This window comes from Muntiacus reevesi, chromosome 1 (assembly GCF_963930625.1).
Source record: "Muntiacus reevesi chromosome 1, mMunRee1.1, whole genome shotgun sequence".
Lineage (NCBI taxonomy): Eukaryota > Metazoa > Chordata > Mammalia > Artiodactyla > Cervidae > Muntiacus > Muntiacus reevesi.
This window is the reverse complement of record NC_089249.1, coordinates 39,549,178-39,569,161: the sequence shown is the minus strand read 5'-3', so window position 1 is coordinate 39,569,161 and position 19,984 is coordinate 39,549,178. Positions and strand designations below refer to the sequence as shown.

The 19,984-nt window shown below is 43.0% G+C and overlaps 1 protein-coding gene across 2 annotated transcripts; it reads right to left on the bottom strand.

Moving 5' to 3' along the window:
* Positions 1–19,197, bottom strand: ARHGDIB (Rho GDP dissociation inhibitor beta). 2 transcript variants are annotated; one of them, XM_065940867.1, is made up of 6 exons: positions 19,050–19,197; positions 8,309–8,492; positions 7,533–7,616; positions 5,136–5,212; positions 3,489–3,552; positions 1–666 (listed from the first exon to the last, which is right to left on the bottom strand). In XM_065940867.1, exons 2-6 carry the CDS (start codon positions 8,484–8,486, stop codon positions 467–469), a joined length of 603 nt encoding a protein of 200 aa, XP_065796939.1. In that variant the 5' UTR covers positions 8,487–8,492; positions 19,050–19,197; the 3' UTR covers positions 1–466. The 2 variants fall into 2 exon arrangements, with proteins under 2 accessions (XP_065796939.1, XP_065796946.1); XM_065940874.1 differs by lacking the exon at positions 19,050–19,197 and adding an exon at positions 18,657–18,834.
* Positions 19,198–19,984: the final 787 nt, after the last annotated feature.

The window sequence follows — 19,984 nt, the reverse complement described above, 5'->3', positions numbered from 1 at the left end:
TCAGCTCTTATAACTGCTTTATTCTTGTTCTCTTGTGCTGTTTACAGTGTCTCCCAGAAAAGGAAAACCCCAGTTGGCAGGGAACGTGATGAGGGACCTTCACTGAACCAGCAGTAACCACAGGAGAATCCAGGGGTGGGAGGGACAAGGACCTGAGGCAGAAGGACTGTGCTAGTTTGCCCATCTTCTGATCTCCAGTTGCTCAAATGGGAATAAAAGAGGGAATATTAAATGATCGTCTATGGGACAGACAACTTGGGAGATCTTGGCCATGATCAGGAGGGCAGGATGAAGGCCCGGATTTTAAGCATCTTGTTCGGGTATCACTGGGAGACGCCGTGTGGGAGAGCGTGCAGCGCTAAGAGATGGTGGAGGGTGCTGGGGAAGGGGCCCAACTGTGACCAGGGAGGAGGGACCAAGGGCTCTTCTGGGTGGCAAAGATAGGCAGAGCGAAGGGCAGAGGTGCTCATTCTGTCCAGTCCTTCTTAATGGACAGGTTCCACTCCCAGGTGAGGTGGTCATGCTTGTCGTCGTCGGTGAAGAAGGACTTGTTGTGGTAAGTGCCTCGGGCCAGCATGCCCTTGGGGGCCTCCTCAACTGGAGTCAGAAACTCATATTCCTCTGGCCGAGGCCCGTAGCTGCCCACCATGAACGTTGCTTTATCCACTGGGAAGAAAGAAAAGTTCATTAGGATGAGAGCCTGTTAGATGGAGACCCTGCACGTGACAATTTGGAGCAGAGTTCACTGTGATCAAAGCCAAGAGCAATGGTTTCCAAGCCTGGCTAATATCAGATTTACCTGGAGCAACTCTTTTTTTTTTTTTTCCTTAAAAAACATTTTTTAAATGGAATCTCTTCATAGTGCAGTATACTTTGATCCATTGTCAATCTATGGTTAGTACTTTTGTGAGTTCCAAGAATCAGTCTTTAAAACACATCACAGCTAACGCTGAGATTCAGGAAAGCTGAGGAATCAGTGCCCTAAATCAATGGGGATCAAGACTCTATGGAGATGTAGCAGATTATATCATAAAAAAAATTCCAGGTATTCCAGTACACACTTTCAGTTACAAAATAAGTAAGTCCAGGGATCTACTCAACCCAGGAATCGAACCTGGGTGTCCTGTATTGCAGGCAGATTCTTTACCAACTGACCCAGGGGAGCCCTAAAGTACAGTGTGGTGACCATAGTTAACAATACTACATTGTGTATTTGAAAGTTGCAGAGTTGATCTTAAAAGTTCTCATCACAAGAAAAAAAATTCAAATTGTGTGTGGTGATGGGAGTTAATTAGACTAATTATTGTAATTATTTTACAATATGTACACGTATAGGTCACCATGCTGTATGCCTAAAACTAACACAATGTTATATGCCAGTTATATCTCAGTAAAAAATCCTGAAACTAATTGAGACCTAAGTTTTTATCTCAGCTCTGCAACTATCTACATTTTGGGGATTCTGTTTCTTTTATATAATACAGCTTGAGGATCTTCTATCTACAAACTATCATTCTGTGGATAGTTGCCAGAGATAAGGTAAAGCTGATGATCAGAATGAAATCATGAATGCAATAATTAGATGAAATGGGAAGACCAATAATTTGGTTAAAAAAACAACTATCAGTGAACTGAAACAGATAGTAAAAGTAGTCAACCAGAGTTATTAAAAGGTGATCAACTGGGCTATATATTAAAATTAATAAGGATTAGAAAGTTTAAGTAAAGGTAGGTGGGCAGGCAGGTGATGTTTAAATTGACTGTTATTTTGGATAAGCTTGGAGGACTAACTGCAGACATCCTTGACGACCTTTTGCCCAAGTGGCATATTAGAATCTTTACACCCAAAGGAAAATAGGAAATTTAACTATTTTTTCGTGAGACTAGGTATTGGAACAGCAAGGACGATCTTTCAGGTTAACAATCTTCTGCGGGATTTGAGTCATTAAGTGGTTCTTTACTTCATGCTAATTGATCACTGTCTTCCTTAGCCTTCATTGATGGATTTGGTGGAACTGACCTATGCATTACTGCTTCACACCTCTAGGGGACGCTGTTTCACACCATCAGGTTAACGAAACGTTAGAAGTGCCTTCATCAGCCTTCCACCTTTCATTTTTCTCTGCTCTTATTAACAGAACACAACTGAACATGTACCGTTTAGGTGCAGTTTGTCAAGAAAACTGTAGATTAAAGAATGTGATATTATTTGTTTCAGTTACAAAGTGAAAGTGAAGTAGCTCAATCATGTCCGACTCTTTGCAACCCCATGGCCTGTAGCCTACCAGGCTCCTCCGTCCATGGGATTTTCCAGGCAAGAGTACTGGAGTGGGTTGCCATTTCCTTCTCCAGAGGATCTTCCCGACACAGGGATCGAACCCGAGTCTTCTGCATTGTAGGTAGACGCTTTACTGTCTGAGCAGCTTTTCTCCATTCTAGAAAGAGGTGTTTTTGTTTTTTTTTTTTCCTTCCAGTCTTTGGCTAGGAAATTGAGCCCCGCAGCCCACCCCGCCCCCCTGCCAACTGCCCATCACATGCTACTAGCACCTCCCATTTGGGTAGGTCTTTCCTCTCTTGGATTTCTCTGACACTCAGGTTTTTAACTTGTGGATTCAGTTCAATTCAGTCGCTCAGTCGTGTCCGACTCTTTGCGACCCCATGAACCGCAGCACGCCAGGCCTCCCTGTCCATCACCAACAACTGGAGTTCACCCAAACCCATGTCCATGGAGTCGGTGATGCCATCCAACCATCTTATCCTCTGTCGTCTCCTTCTCCTCCTGCCCTCAATCTTTCCCAGCATCAGGGTCTTTTCCAGTGAGTCAGCTCTTCCCATCAGGTGGCCAAAGTATTGGAGTTTCAGCTTCAGCATCAGTCCTTCCAATGAACACCCAGGACTGATCTCCTTTAGGATGGACTGGTTGGATCTCCTTGCAGTCCAAGGGACTCTCAAGAGTCTTCTCCAACACCATAGTTCAAAAGCATCAATTCTTCTGCGCTCAGCTTTCTTTATAGTCCAACTATTGCTTTTTAAAAAAATTTCAAGAGTACATTTACGTACTTGAATTCAAACTTGGTTGTGTTCGCTTGCATGCTGTGTTGCTTCAGTTGTGTCCGACTCTTTGCGACCCTATGGACTGTAGCCCTCCTCGCTCCTCTGACTATGGAGTTCTCCAGACAAGAATATTGGAGTCAGTTGCCATGCCCTCCTCCGGAGGATCTTCCTGACCCAGGAATCGAATTCCTATTCTTCCCCTTTATAAGTAATAAAATCGGATTTCAGAAGCAGAATGCTGAAGGTTGGTGGCTGACCCAGTCTTAACTAGGGTTCCTTTAACATGGGAATATATGTGTGCCTCTCCAAGGGTGAATGTCCACAGCTGTCATCAGATTCTTAAATGAGTCTAGGACTAAACATTGCTAATAACCTGAAGTTTACGTGTCCCTGAGAAGCAGAGTTTTGGACAGTGGAAAATGTGCATACTTTACCTTTTACCCCCGTCCGATAGGTGTGTTGAACATACTTCAGTCCTGACACAATATCCTTGTTCACCTGTAGGTGGGAAGGAGCCAAGTGATTCAGATTAAAAAGAGTCTTCAGTTTTTCCTCATCTTTCATGCTGATCTGACCTAGCTGATGCTTCTCTGAGGATGAAAGGACTGAAGATTTAGTTCAGAATAAGTTACTACCATCATTTAGCCTGGCAATGAGGCAGAGATTAAAGAGAGGAAGTCATGAGACTCGCTGTTTACCGAAGCTGGTTCCAATTGTCGAACACAATGATTTCTGGTGTGGGTGAGGGGATGGTTAATTAGAACACTGTCTCAATATTCTATATTACATTTCTCCTTCCTCCATGGCCCAGGGAAGGGTCTTGAGCTCCTTCTCCCTGAAGACTGGCCATAAGATCTTTCTTGTTTTTACGTTCGTTACAAAGGCATTAATGGAAACTAATTATTATGTAAATATCTGAAAATTCTAATCTCAGAAATGATTCACCGAGCATATGAAAAACAAACAGGGAGAAAAGTCGTGATGGAAAGTTGGACCTAGAAGATGATTTTGCTTGTAACGTAACTGTGATTGGAGTCTAGAGATGAGATGAGTCACAGGAAAACAACCCCCTTGGATGAAAATAATGGGTGAAATCCATTTGCTTCTGGCATATAGTTTGAATGGCTGTCATTCTCAGATGTTGTCTGGAATCCTGCCACTTTCCCAAGCCTTTCAGAGAAAATTTACTAAAGCGGAATGAAAATATAGACAGGTCAAGCACTTTATTTTTCCATGATTCATTCTACTTAGGGCTGAACCGGTCTGTTAATTTTATACCGTGGTCATGTTTATACAAGCAAATTAAAGTGAGCATGGTACCATTAGCTGGGTGGCTTCGCTAATTGTTTACCCATGTAAGAATGAAAGCATATTGTTTCTCCTGGACAATAACCAGGGCTCCGTTTTTGTTTTGGATAGAACAATTAAAGCAGTCTCTCAGTGATACATTTTGTTTTGTTGGCAGTGAGGTAGCATAGCCATGAATACTTCCTGCTTAGATTTGGAACAATCACTCAGCAAAACCTGTAGCATAAAGCTATCAAAAGCAGACAGAAGGAAAAAACCTTCATTGAAGAAAGTGTGATAAAATGAAACCTGAACTTTCTAATTCTTCTAACTTCTGCATGTGACTCATAGATATAGGGAAAAAACCCACATCCTTCTAGAAGCCTCTAAGCTGGTCTCCTGGGCATAGTAGAAGATATGGTCTGGTGGGTAAAAGACCAAAAAAAAGACAGAAATGGTGGTGGAGTAGTAATAAGGACTTCATAAAAGAAAGACTCTAGTTTTTCTACTGCTCCACAGATCTTCCGTTTGATATAAACATGGTTGAGATGGACAAAAGAAAAGTGTGAATATTCCTTGTTATTCCCTGCCTCTGCCTGCCCACCCTTCCTGACTGTCTTCCACCCCATGAGGAAGAAGCTTTGGGAACTAAAACTGAGAGCCAGATTTAGGGAGAAATAGAAATTTAACAAAAAGTGTGCCAATGTGATAATGCAAGAAATTTGATATTTTTTCTTCTTCTGATTACAGAAAGAATTTAAACTTTATACAAACATACAGGGCCAGATACTTACTTTGAAGTTAATTTTTACTCTATATTCAACACCTTCCTTTAGGACAAAGTTTTCTTTTTTAAGGGCTTCCAGATCCCCTGTAGAAATGAATTTTAAAAGAGTTAATTCTCATTGGAAGGACATTCACAAGAGGATGAACGAAGTTGAAGCTCCTGGGCCAATTTCTGAACTCCTCAGAGCAACACGGCCCCCATGGTCCTCAGGTCAAAGAATGTTTGAGATTAGTCACTGCACAAACACACATTTGGAATGCCTGAAACCTTACAGCAGATGCGAAAGAAACGTGATAAGAGCTTTCCCGCCAAGTTTGACTGCAATCTTAAGAATACACAAGACTTTTTGCTTAAAGACTCTGCCCCCAGTCCTCAAATATATAGGAGAAAAATATTATGTAAGAATGCCAGCTATTTGTTTTTGTAGGTTTGTTAATGTGTATGGTGTTTTCTAAGCTTTAGAAAATGTGCTTGTTTGGTTCCTTTTTATCATTCTAAGAAATATATAAAATAAAAAAATTTTTTAATTAAAAAAATATACTTTTGTACTTAATTTTGCTTTTGCATTTGCAATTTCATACTTTTTTTTCTTAAGGAAAAGAAAACTTATCACTTAAGTTCTAAAGGCTTCAGGCTCCATAAAACTGGCATCTGCACCCTAATTCCTGTACCTTGGTTAGAGAGGTGGTCTTTGCTCCTTTCCCAAAGTGATCCTGTGTAATTTGACATTTGGGGTGACTGTGTGTGTTTTGCACAGTTTTGTGAAAAATTTCATTCATATAGCTGGCATCATCTAGGATTCACCTCAGTAGCCTTTTTTTTTTTTTTTTTTTGGTGACAGAAAACCAAGGTTTTCTTGTTGCTGGGGAAAAGGGACAGAGACCAAGTTTTCCCTGCAGGATCGATCATCAAGCCCTTCTGTAGAGCAGGTTTCCTTAGCACTGCGTCAGACCTTATCTTGCAAAATGGCGGTTATACCTGTTAGCTTTACACAATTTCTCACAGGAAGAGGTCTGAGGCCCGGTGTGAGAGAGAATTCCTTTCTGAGAGATGCTAGAACGTGGGGGTAGTTGAATGTGTGACTTTGCTCTAATGATTTCGGTTGAACAGGAAGTATGTCTTTTCAGCCTCCAATTTCCTCCCTCTGACAAAAAGCCCATATAAGGTAAAGAGTGGTTGTCTTATGAGAGGGGAACTACCTTGCTCCTAAGCATACTGTTCTCTTGTCATGCTGTGTTCTGTCTCATGAGCCTATTTTCTGAATCTGGTAATAATAATTTTTTTTTCACTAAAGACCTGCCTTTGATGTCCCCAACCCCTGGCTTGGTGGCCCTTTCCTTATTTCTCCCAGTGGCCTACTTTCCCCCAAATCAGCCCCCTTTCCAGTTTCTCCTCATCTCCTCCAGACCTAAGTCTCAGGAAAGGACTTGACCTTGGCAACAATAAAGTGAAAGAAAATACCATGTTAAGTTGTACATCTTTAGTGAGGGAAGTTGCTTATTTCAAAGAATCATAGTTTTAAGCTAAAAAAATCCTGCAGATTTAACAATGGAATTCCTAGCATTAATCAGGAGGTCTTAGATTTCTTCTTGCCTTCAGGTAAGTTCTGTAGCTGATACAGGATCAGTAGTTTCTCTGATCTTTATATTGTATGTGTGTGTGTTTGTGTGTGCATGTGTGCACTCAGTTATGTCAGACTCTGTGATTCCATGGACTGTAGCCTACCAGGTTCCTCTGTCCATGAGATTTCACAGGCAAGAATACTGGAGTGGGTTGCCATTTCCTTCTCCAGGGGACCTTCCCGACCCTGAAATGGTAAAATATTACCATTTCAGAAGCCTACAGCTTTCTTCTTAGTATTATCATTAGTGGTCTTTTTCCATGAATAATAATTCTCCTATGCCGTGTGGAGATAAAAATCTAAAATAAATTTAATACAGGTAGACATATCAGGTACTTATGCTTGACCGCTTTCAATTAAATAGAAATGGAGGCTAGGCTTTTCATTAAGCATGGTAAATACTGTGAAAACAATGACTTGTGAGCTGGTCCCAGCATACCTTACTAGAGTTCACCTTACTGCATGCACGCATGCTCAGTTGTGTCTGACTCTTTGCGACCCCATAAACTGTAGCTTACCAGCCTCCTCTGTCCATGGGATATCCCAGGCAAGAATACTGGAGTGGGTTGCTATGTTCTTCTCCAGGGGATCTTCCCAACCCAAAGATCAAACCCAAGTCTCCTGTGTCTCCTGCTTTGGCAGGTGGATTCTTGACCACTGTGCCACCTGGGAAGCTGTTTACTTTACTAGGTTTTTTTTTTGTCTGGACAAGGGACAAAAACCATGCCCTTGTCCTTATGATGCCATGAGGCCCCACTAAACAGAAGAGCTGTGACCACTTACCAGTGAGGTCCATGGTGATTGGTCCTGGGGCACTTTCACAAACGAGGGTCAGGCGGGTGACCGTGACATTGGGGGCTGTTGGGTCTGCAGGAATTAAAAGGCATTGTGAGCACAGAGAAGAGGCATATACATACTCGTGTGTGTGTGTGTGTGTGTGTGTGTGTGTGTGTATACATTTCAAGTAGGAAAGAGAGAAGATGAAAAAGAAAAACGGATCTCTGTCTCTAGAGGAGAAATAAAGATCGAAGTGGCAGATTCACCAGGCTTGGTCTTAGTGGCCTTGGACCTTCCTGTGATGCTATTTCTGCTTCAGGTAACTGTACACCCACCTTATTCATCAATAGCAAACATTTCCGGAGTGGCTAGGGGTAAGGTACTCTGCTGGTTGGGCAGGGTGCATCCATATCTTTGGGTCATGTCTGACTCTGCCATTGTGTATTGGAAATGATGGATGTTAGGTAAGGAGTGGGAAGGAGAAAGAGAAGAGAGAATGTGAGAGACCATGGAGAGAATATAATTCTGAATAATAGCCTGAGACTCCTTCTAAATCCCTCCTATGTGTTATATTTGTCTGTTTCAAGGCAAAGTACTCCTTATCTCCAAAGAAAACTTGATTATCCATCTATAACTTGGTTTGGCACATGGAGATTGCAGCTCACTCCCTTAACCTTAGAAGCTTGAGACCCTCTCCTGTGCGCCTGCTCCTGAGTAGCTCAAATGTCAGCCTTCTCTCTGCCCCTCCACCTGTCCCACTCTGTCTCCTCACATACACATACCTGCTACCACAGGACCGTCCCCCAGGAGCGTTTTCTTGTACTTAGTTAGACTTTCATCATCTTTGTCCATCTCCTGCAGCTCCTTCAGGGACTTCTGTGGGGGGGGCTTGTAATTGAGCTTGCCATCCAGCTCATCGTCATCCTCCTCCACGTGTGGTTCTGGGGCCTTTTCAGTCATTTTGATCTAGAGGGAGAGAGGAAGAGAGACAGTGATGATCTGTTGGCCAAAAGTCCGTGGATATGAGCTATGCTTGAGGGGCTGCTCTTAGTCTTGTTGTTTTTTAGTCACTAAGTCCTGTCCAACTCTTTGCAATCCCACGGACTATAACCTGCCAGGCTCCTCTGTCCATGGGATTTCCCAGACAAGAATACCGGAGTGGGTTGCCATTTCCTTCTCCAGGGGATCTTCCTGGCTCAGGAATTGAACCCACATCTCCTGCACTGGCAGATGGATTCTTTACCACTGAATCACCAGGGAAGCCCACTCTTAGTGCTATTTTTGCCCTAATAAACTTCTGTAATTGTCAGTGATTTTCCAGGAGATTTCCTCTGATTCAGCCTCATTCTATTTCACAAAATAAGAGTATAATGCATTCTAGGTTTTCCTTTGACATGTTTGAATGTTTTCATATTGTGATGAATCCCTCCTATTCATGGAATGAAACTGACAGTAAGTAACTCACTTGTGAATTCTATAAAACAAGGGAAGCAACATAGCACAAGCTGTCCTGAACAATGAACGAACAGCCCCAGTTCAGAGAGTTATAGAAATGATCATAGTCCTACAAATCCAGCCAGTCTTGCAGGTGTCAAAGCGCTCAGCAGGTATCAATACAATCCCAGTTATATTGGTGTCAAGTACTTGGTAAAGCAAGTTAGTTTTTCCCCATTCATTGCATCTTTCCCTGATCTCCTGCAAGAACTCAAAGGCAACTCATGAGAAGTTTTAGGTCCCTGTGATATCTGCCCGAGTGTCCTCCCCCTGCCTCCAACGTTGTTAATAATTCCCCGAGGCCAGCTAGTGGGTTTTGTTTCTCTCTCACTTTTTGGCTGCTCTGGGTCTTCATTGTATCATATGGGATCTAGTTCCCTGACCAGGGATCAAACCCAGGGCCCCTGCATTGGGAGCACAGAGTCTTAGCCACTGGACCACCAAGAAGCTTCTTGAATCTCCCAAAACACTTGAATACTTGTTATTTTATATGTGCTCATTAATTGGGTTAATAGGTTCTATATCTGAGCTTCTGTTCTTTTGAAATAACACAAAATAATAAAGGATTCCAACTTCTTCTAGACAAATTGCAACTGTCTCTTTAGTACCCTTCTATCCATCTCCACCTCTCCTTTAGTACTTCCTTCCCTTCTCCAGATCTCCTGTGACCTTATGCTCTAAGATCTCACCTGGGCATACCCTATTTTCTTCCTTCATCATCTACATTTACTGGTTTTGTGTTAAACCATCAAGGGGAGATCTAATACAATTATTTACACTTAAGTGTTAATGACTGATTATAAATTTAAAAATTATTTTTCTTGAGGCATGTATATAGTCTGAGCTTTTTGGAGTTGAAATGAACTTTGGAGGTGATATAGTCCAAAAACTTGCTAGTCGCTCAGTCATGTCCAACTCTTTGTGACCCCATGGACTGTAGCCCACCAGGCTCCACTGTCCATAGAATTTTTCAGGCCATAATACTGGAGTGGGTAGCCATTCCCTTCCCCTCATCTTATCACTGAGAAACTCGAAACCCAGAGCTTAAGAGAATTGCCCAAGTTCATGTATCTCAATGAGATATCCCATTCTAATAAACAGGAAGGAATCTCTAGGAAGAATTTCGGGCCTGGGATTGGCAGAAATGGAGCTATTTGGGGGAAAAAAGGGAGATATTTAGACAAGGAGATAATTTCCTGGTTTCTTTTCATTCTGCTCTCAGGGTAACTCTCTTTCCTGTCTTGGGTAAAGGCTTTACTGTTCCAAAGTAGTAGAAATCTAAGACAACACCTATCACATCTCATCTTGAGTGACTCTGCCAAGTTCTATAAGGTTCCGGAGAGTGAAGCTATCTGTGGCCAAAATCAGTTGTGGTTTTGACTTTTAATGTTGCTGTTATTGGCAATGGGAAGAAAAATAATTTGGAAGTGAAGCCAAACAAAAGCAATTTTAACAGGGAACAAAAAGGAAAGGAAAAGAAATGATATCTCTTGGCTCATTTATCCTCTTCTAAAAAAATAACAAGCTGAACACTATGAGCCTTGATCAACTCTGCAATCAGTATGGCATTGCTCGGGTCCACTTCCTGTGCAGGAAGGAAGCTTGTAGGCCTGTTGCTATGGCAACTCTTGCTTCTGCTGAAGAACCAGCACCACTCAGAGCTGAGCCTCTAGAGAATAGCACAATAAACAGAGTGACTAATTCAAGTCCCATTCCAAACAACACTCAGGGAAAGTGAATGAACTGGCTGGAAAAACGATGAAGGATGCAGTGGGTGGAGGTTGTAGGCTGTGGGTAGTTTAAGGACAACCATTAAGCCACAGATAAAGAACAACACAGATGAGACTAATTCGATGGGACAGGTTCTCCTCTGGTGACACCCAGGAGCCTGACCAAATACCCAGGGTAGAGGTCACGTAAAAAAACTGCAGACAGAGCATCAGTAAAGCTATCACCATATGAGGACATCTCAGCACTGTAGAGAGGCCTTTCTGGAATGTATTACTTGGTTCTCACAAGTCATGTGCTTGGAGTTTGACTATGAGAAGATGACATCACATCCAGCCACTAATTAGCTCAAGGTGATTTTAATAATCTGTAGGGAAATGACAACCCACTCTAGTATTCCTGCCTAGAAAAGTTCCATGGACAGAGGAGCCTGGCAGGCCACAGTCCATGGGGTCGTAAAGAGTCAGACATGATTGAGTGAGCACACACACAGGGAATTATAATTCTGCACTCTCAAATCTCAATTTTGAAAGGAGAGGGAAACAGAGACAGAGAGAGAGAAAGATCTGGTCCAGGACAGTATTTTCTAACTTTTAATAGTGTCATACTTGGCAACAGAATTTATCTGTCATCTAGATCTTGATTTTTTAATTGGTAAATCAGAGACATGTCACTTCTAAATTTCCTTAATCCACTGCAAAGAGATATAATAATTGCTCTATGAAAATGAGCCACACATTTATTTAAAGACATTGAAGAGCAGAGAATAATGTGGGATTACGATATGAAATTGTGGCAGTCAAAAGGAGGAAATCTGGGACCACATGAAAATAATTTGGTCTAATTATATAGCATAAGAAAAAGAGATATGAAGTCAGATGACTCCAAATCAGCTCACTCTGGAGAGCTGATTAGAAAAAAGAATAAAAAGATGAAAATGTCATAAAATGACAAAGAAAGGACTGGAAAGTACTTCTCAGGGAAAGCCCTTCTGAAAGCAAAATGAAGGTCACAAATATTTGATGAGCATCTAGCATTTACAAGACACAGTTCTTCAACACATACTGATGTTTAAGTTATTCTCCAAAGTGGAAAAAGTTGGGGGCTGAGCAATCTAGCCATACCAAAGAGGCCCAGCTAGTTTGACTGGTGTTTCTTAAGCTTTCTGGAGATGGCAAGTCTCTTTAAAAATCTAGTAAGAGTCACAGTCTTTATAAAAGGAGAAAAGGAAAAGTCTTTGAAATTGTGCACACAGCACAGGGATTCGTGGAGCCCTGAAGTCCTTTGTAGACTCTACTGGAGTCCGTGATTGAGAACGTGACCTTGAAACTATAACTTTTGCAAACAGTGAAGCAAAGCATTGAGTGTTAAGCATGGACTTCCCTGGTGGCTCAGATGGTAAAGCGTCTGCCTACAATGCGGGAGACTCAGGTTCAATCCCTGGGTTGGGAAGATCCTCTGGAGGAGGAAATGGCAACCCACTCCAGTACTCTTGCCTGGAAATTTCCATGGAGGGAGGAGCACTATAGGCTATAGTTCATGGGGTTGCAAAGAGTAGGACATGACTGAGCGACTGCACTTTCTTTTTCACCTTTTACTTCTCTCTGAAGCCTGGCCAGACCAACGACACAACTCAGCCTCAAGCCAGGGATCATGTCTGTGAGCCTGAAACACTGGACCTGCAGAAGCAGGAGGAGACATTGGGTAACGTCTGGATCTTAGAGAACATGACCATAGTCCAGCAGAAGAGCAGTGGTTTGGGAAGAGTTCTGGGTCAATCTACTTGATTTTGGATGATTATCCCCTCAATGAACTGGGCCTCATCACACATGAGTTTTCATTCTGGCTTTGCCACTAACTAGCTGTGACCCTGTGAGCAAATGTTCCAGCCACTGTGATCTTCCTTTCCTCATCTTGGGAGGTGACAGGTTAGGGGAGACCATCTCTAGGTGCTTCCTTTTCTAAGGTTGCTACCTGTAGTCAGGTGTCAGCTCAGTTGTCATTCAGTTACCTTATTTCACCTGTATAAAAGGCTATCTGCCTCTGGTTTATTATTTCATGTTGTTTATTTATATGAATTCCCCAGAGATTCTGCATTTTCAATTTTACAATTCATTTCCAGGAAATTTCAGATTCTCCCAAAGCCCCAGCTGGTTAATAATATATCTTGACAACAGTTTCCCAAGCTAACTGTCTATGTATGGTGAACTACAAGTATCATTTTTCTCCTTTTAAAAATATTTTAAAACTTTGTGTGTGTGTGTGTTTTGTTTGTTTTTGTTGTTGTTTGTTTGCTTGTTTTTTGGCTGCACCACGTGCCTTGCAGGATCTTAGTTTCCTGACCAGGGTTTGAACCCTGGCCACGGCAGCGAAACCAGAGAGTCCTAGCCACTGGACCACTGGGGAACTCCCTCATTTTTCTCTTTTTATCCTTCCATCTTATGGGTGCTTGCTGAAGAATAGGAATTTTAGGCAAATGCCAGATTGCTTTCCAATTGCATCATCTAAAGAACAGTTTTGTGTGTGTGTTGGAATATAGCCAATTAACCATGTTGTGATAGTTTCAGGTGACCTGTGAAGGCACTGTCATACATATACATGTATCCATTCCACCCCAAACTCCTGTCCCACCCAGGCTGCCACATAACATTGAGTAGAGTTCCCTGTGCTGTACAGTAGGTGTTTGTTGGTTATCCATTTTAAGTGTAGCAGTGTGTACATGCCCAACCCAAACTCCCCAATTATTCCTTCCTCCCACTACCCGCCCCCCTGCAACCATAAATTCATTCTGTAAGTCCGTGCAGAACATCTGGTTTTGTTAATGATAACAATACTTCTAACAGCTATCACACATAGGGCTAAATCCTGTCCCGAGGATTATCTCACTTAGTCATCACCACAGCCTTAAGGATGGCTGTTACCGTCATTCCCTTCTACAGATTAGGAAACTAAACGAAGTAAATAACTTGCCCGAGAAAGCATGCTGTCTAAGTGACAGCATGAATATGAGCCCGGGGGGTTTCTGACAGAAGGCTCTAAGCTCTGTCACTCCAGCTGTCTTTATTAAGAAGTAATAATGAAATTAGAGAGCTCATTGGTTATCTTGAGAATCTCCATGGGGGTTGCTGCAGAGGCAGAGGTAAGTGCTACTTTGCAAAACTCTGCCGGGAGGCTTTAGCAAGTCAGGGAAGTGTCATCTAAAGAGAATTTCGGTGCAACTCTACCCCATGTCCCCTTGCGCAAGTTGCAGAACCTCTGCTCCAGTTTTGGCCTCTGCAAAGTGAAACGGTTGCATTGAAAGATCTCTGAGGAGCCTTCATAATTCAATGACTCTAATGCTCTCCTTAATTTAAACAAGGCTGTAAACCAAGAAAGGGAAAGAGGAAGTGGATGTGAGGCTGGGGAGAACTCAGATCATCATCATAGAAGATTCTAGATTGGGCTGTGTTCACCTCCCTCTGGGGCTTGCACCCTGTTCGACAAACAGCAGGGCTGTATTGCTTGTTTTCGTGCTGTGTTTGACTACAGTTTTTTACACAGTAAAAGTGAAATGGGGAATTAGCAATTATGTATTTAATAAGTCCCCAAAGCACATACGATTTTCTTTTCTGTTTTCATGTGCTCGCCGCTCTAGTTATCTTTATTTCCTGTTTCACAGATTTCTCTACAGGTGAATTTTCACAGTGAACCCTTACACACCCATGTTTACTGTTCAGTGAAACAGGGTCAAGCCTTAGATGGGCTGAGGCAGGAACCTAATCCTCTCAGGCTCAATTAAAATGCCAAATTAAATTAGGGTGGGTATTCACGGCATGGGTATAACAACACAAATCAGTATTTTTGCTTAAAAATTCAGTGAAATTTCCAAGACACTGGAAGTGACATACACCTGAAAATTTACCAGTCTCAGGATGGAGCACACTCTTCTGGTTCATAATGCAGTTCCGAATAAGTGAAAGGCAAAGACAAGGTAAAACTCTTGAATTTAGATGAAATAAACCAACTGGTTAATTCATAAAACAAGGACCCTTTGTTGTGTCTCTTGGGACTTGAGCACTGAGTCAGATAGACTAGAGATTCAAAATGTGTATCCACGATTGACGTTCCAGAAAGTAAGGGTGTTATTAGCCTCACTGAGCCTGAGTTTTTCTACCAGTAAAGTGGGAATCAGAATCTTTTTTGATGGGGTTGAAGAGTTGGAGAAGACGTGAAAAGTTCTGGGACTCTTGTGGCCAACAGTAGATGTTCAGTGACCTTTGTTCCCTTCTTCTCCTCCCTTCTCCATGATACTCCTTGTTTGCTAGTTTCAGCTTGCAGGCTAGTTTCAGGTGCCTGACTCCCAGGCACCAAGTCTTTCTTTAAGCTCGGCCAAAGTCCTCTCCTTCCTTCTTAAAAATAGATTTGGTTTCTTTGAGGAGCATGGAAGAGACAAGAGGTTCTGGGAACTGCCAGGATTGTTTAGGAACTGAATCAGCCTGTAAAATGCAATCGTCACTATTCTAGTTCTTTAAAGAGCAATTTAATTTTAGATTCTATTTATTGCTCCCTTTCCTAAGTGAAGCCAGAGGTCAGTCTGGGACTGATGGGAAATGATAGGAGACGCAGGAACAGCAAATAGAGAGATTTTCCTCTGGCTCTGGAGGAAAGTACAGTGGAGACTTAACTCAAGCCCCAAAGTTGCCTGATCACACAACCTGATGCACCGGCCAGGAGGATTGGGCAGAAGTGGTAGAGTTGAGGGAGAGATAGAAAGAAATGGGGAAGTGCCAGAAGTAGGGGGTTTCCAGCAGAGAAGTACCTATGTGAGTGTCAGCATTCTATGTCACCCCGTCATCTTCACTTCCTGATGTCTAGGATATGCCCACTTTCCCCAAACTGGAGGTCGCTGGTCTGTAGCAGGTCATGGAGAGCTGGACTGTCTCTGAAGGACCACAGACATTTTGGAGCCAGTCGAGGAGGATTTGGGTCTGCTCTGCTGCCTGGTGATTTGGCTTCACTGGGGACTCAGTCTATCCCTCGGGACACGGCACGCTGTCTCGGTTCTAAATTCCTTTCTGGTGTGTCACTGTTTCCTAGTGACCCGGAGGAATTGATGCTTCCAATTAGGAGCTGCTGTCTATCACCTCCACCCCACCAAGAGCTTCTGAAACTGCAGAGCCGGAAGACAGCAACCAGCCCAGTGCCTGAGAGGACAGAGTCCTCTTACATGCATTAAACATTAAGATCAAGTCAGAGAGGGGGTACCGAGTCTTAGAAGCAGAATTCTTTAGGGTTTCCCTTGAAGTAATTATTTCCCAAGATATAATACATTATTCCTCCCTGGGCATTTATGGAAGGGTTGGTACTCTCTTGATACCAAGAGCATGGGACTTGCAGCATCTATGGATTTTGGTATCAAGGAGGATGCGGGTGGTCCTAGAACCAATGCACCATGGACACCCAGATTCATATGCAAAAGGAGAGAGAACTCAGTGGATGCATTCAGCTTTTCTGAGTGACTACTATGTAAAGTCACAGTGCTAGGTGCTTTCATGGATACTCATTTTAAATAATCTGCAAAGAAAATTGCATAAAGGCAGCCATTGTTGGGCAAAAGACTACACTGCAATTACTTAGTTCACTCACAAGGTTTTAAATCAAACATGAAAAATTATGGCTCAGATGGTAAAGAATCCACCTGCAATACAGGAGACCAGGATTCCACCCGTGGGTTAGGAAGATCACCTGGAGACGGTAAGGACAACCCACTTTAGTATTCTTGCCTGGAGACTCCCATGGACAGAGGAGCCTGGCAGACTACAGTCCATGGGGTCACAAGGAGTCAGACACAACTGAGCAACTGACACTTTCCCAAAGACAATTTTTATAAGCACAAATGGTGAATATTAGCTCCTCTGAGAAAACCCAAGTGAATTTTTACCAGATCTGGTTGTGGGAACCAGAGTGTGTGGAAACCAGCAGGGAGGGACTCAGTAAATCTTTATTGAGTGGATAAATATTGAAGTTTCAAAAATAACATTAGACCCATCTGTGGGGGGTACCAGTATGGACTCTAACACAAGATCTGGGGTGACAGTAATACTGACCCAGAACACGGGTGCTCAGAATGAGGGCTTAAAGAACATTTCTGCCTTGGGGTACTTCCTAAAATGTCCTTCTGAGGCAGTGTAGTTACTGATTGTTTTTTGCATCAGTGTGTGACTTTGGTCAAGTCATTGCATACTTCTGAGCCTTCTTGTCCTCTCGGTGTCCTCACGGGATTCAGTTTTATACGTTTCTCACACCAGATCTGACACATAGAAGGCCCTCCACATAAGCTGGTTCTCTTTATCTTCTTAATTTTTACCACCCCACCCCCACTTCTCAGGGTGTCTCTCTATCGGCCTGCTGAAGTTGGAATCTATTGCGCTCCCATGCATTGGCCAAGGCCCTCATCTTCCCATCAGACTGACTTAGCTATTCTAAGCTTCCACTGAAAACAGAACCTGCTCATTGCTCAAAGCATACTGCCTGAGGGACAAGCTCATGCTCTCCCAAATAAGGAAGGGCCATAGTCCAGCGCCTGGAGGTTGTCAACCTTTGTTCAGCTATAACCTGGTTATTCTTTATGGGCTGTATCTGTGTAGTTTGGGTGGTGAATGAACTTTTCTTTCACAATTGCACACATATCAGGAAAGAATAAAATGATCTTACTGAGCTTGTGTCATATCCAGACCTGGGAGGGGCCTTTTCTTAAAAATGTAATAAAATCAAGCAATGGCAAAGATAAATGGTGACAACCTATGACTGAACTTCCTGGGTGCCAGCACAGACCTCTTGACTTCCCTCGCTTGATCATTCCTGCCCCGAGCATCCAATATGCTAACTCTGAATCCAGTGTTTCTTGGTCTCTCCATGGAGGTACAACCATGGGACCTCCAAGTAAGGGCATCTGCCTTCCCCTGCCTTGAACAGAAGACCAGTTCAGAGTTTATCAGACTTACACCACAAATTACTCTAGGTCCAGAGTTTAACCTACTCCAGCATGCTTGCCTGAGAAATGCCAGGGACAGAGGGGCCCAGTGTGCTCCGGGGTCACAAAAAGAGCCCAATATGACAGCAACTAAACAAAAAAACAGAGTTGAAGTAAAGACCGTGTTTGTAACATGTGCTGCCTGGAACATCCTTTAAAAGAGAAGAAAGTATTTCAGGTCACACCTAAAGCACTTCTCATGACTGCCAAAACCAGACCCCAACATTTGGAAGGCCCGCTGCCTGGGTGTCCTAGCTGAGCCTACTTGGATTTTTCTAGAATGCATCTCTTAATAAGGGGCTTCCCTGATGGCTCAGCAGGTAAAGAATCCACATGCAATGAAGAAGACAGGAGACGCAGGGTTCCATCTGGGTTGGGAATATCCCCTGGAGGAATAAATGGCAACCCATTCCAGTCTTCTCGCCTGAAAAACCCCATGGACAGAGGAGCCTGGCAGGCTACAGTCCATGGGATCTCAAAGAGTCAGATACGATTGAGCAACCAAGCATGCATCTCTCAATAAATTGTTGTGTGTCTTCTGGGTTTGCTTTTAGCCCTCTCAGATGTAAAGAGCTGGTCTTGGCAACCGCAGCAGTTATCTTTCTGCACATCTCACTGGCTTTTGCTAGTGGTAGAAATGCCATCTCGGTAGACTGATGAATCAATAGCCATGCATTCTGCTATGCTCCCCCCTGGATTATTAAATCTCATTGGACCCCAGTGGAGGTTTTCATTATGTATTTCTTTTATGTGCCCAGAAAATTCTCCCGTGGAGAACAGTTTCATGTTTGACAATTTCAAATCGATTTTTTTTTTTTTTCCTTTTCAACCCGTCTCTTTAAGTCTGCTTAAAAACAGGAAACCACACATCTCCACCCCAGCACCAACCAACTCACCGTGCACCAGCTTGGTTCGAATCAGCTTGGTTCTAGTCTTTTTGCTTCTGAGCTTGGCCAGATGCCGGCTTTGACCTTGTAGGAAACCGGCCAGGCGCTGCTGGCGAGTGCCCTTGGAATCCTTCTCCCGGACATGAAGGCTGGGTCTCCTGGGCGGGCGTGCACGCTCTCCCTCTTAGACCAGCCTCCCCTGAGTCACTGTTGCCATTCCCTGCCTGGACTTCCCCTTCTCTGCAGCCTCCTTAATAACTTTCTTATCATGGTTTGTTTTAAAGAGGAATAACCCCTCTTAAAATAAATAAACTGTACAGGCTGGTAGCCAGGTTTAGAAATGTCTTGCATTTGTCTGCGCTCACCTGCAGCCTTCCCCACCCCGAAGGGATCTCAACTTACTGTCAGTGGTCCACGTCTCCGTCCTGGGTGCCTCTGCCTCTCAAGCCTGACTTCTGAGCACTGGCAGTTAGAACAGGAAGGAAGTTGTGAGAAAAAAAAATGCTTTAAACCTACTCAAAGAGGAAACCCTGGGCTGTCTCAAATCCTGTTCCTTTGCGCTGCGTATCTCTTGATCAGCCAGCTCTGAGCAGCACTCTTGACATTTCATGGTGCATGCTAGAACATGACCATCCAGGTGAGCATGCAGCTGCCCGAGTGTTCAGACGAGGGTCTGCAGCCTATCATTGTGAGTGCTGTGAATAACTGTGTGGCTGTGTCTAAAAATCAAGCCATTTCAGTGCATACACTTCAGAGGCAAGTTGTCTAAAACCAGTAGCAGAAAATTCGCATAGGCCTTACTTTGTATGACTAACTTCTGTTCCTTTGGGGTCTCTGCCAGCTCCCTTATCAGCCAGATATGTTGAAAGTTTGCTGGCAGTGAATACTGCTAAGGGGTGCTAAGAAATTATGAATTTTAACTACACGTATTTAGCCCTAAATCTTAACATTGGTCCTCAAATTGATTTTTAGAGTTTTGTTGGTCAGAATTTCAAGATGTGGCTTGTATGCCAGCACAAATCATCACAGGTTATGTATTGTAGTTTTCACTAATTTTTCTTTTAAATGAAAAAAGTGAAAGCCCTGTTTTGATTAAACCCAAGGATTGCAGATAGCAAAATAAAACTTCATTAATTCACAGTCTTCTAAGTCAGAACTTGTTATAATTTAACAAGTGCTAAAACTGACTTTGTACCTTATTTGAGGAAATGGCTCCTGAAGTAATTTGAATGGGAACAAGTTACAGAGGCCATATTTAAATCATTTGAGGGAAGTTTTTAAAGCACCCAAACCACATTTTCATTAGACATCTCCACAACTGCTGCCAATAATAAATG

What these genes read in the sequence shown, in the direction of transcription:
- ARHGDIB (XM_065940867.1), bottom strand. Translation starts at nt 8,486, where the DNA reads ATGACTGAAAAGGCCCCAGAACCACACGTGGAGGAGGATGACGATGAG. An exon ending in GAGTAAAAATTAACTTCAAA is followed by an intron (nt 3,553 to 5,135) that starts GTAAGTATCTGG and finishes TCCCACCTACAG; the next exon opens with GTGAACAAGGATATTGTGTC. An exon ending in CTATCGGACGGGGGTAAAAG is followed by an intron (nt 667 to 3,488) that starts GTAAAGTATGCA and finishes CTTTCTTCCCAG; the next exon opens with TGGATAAAGCAACGTTCATG.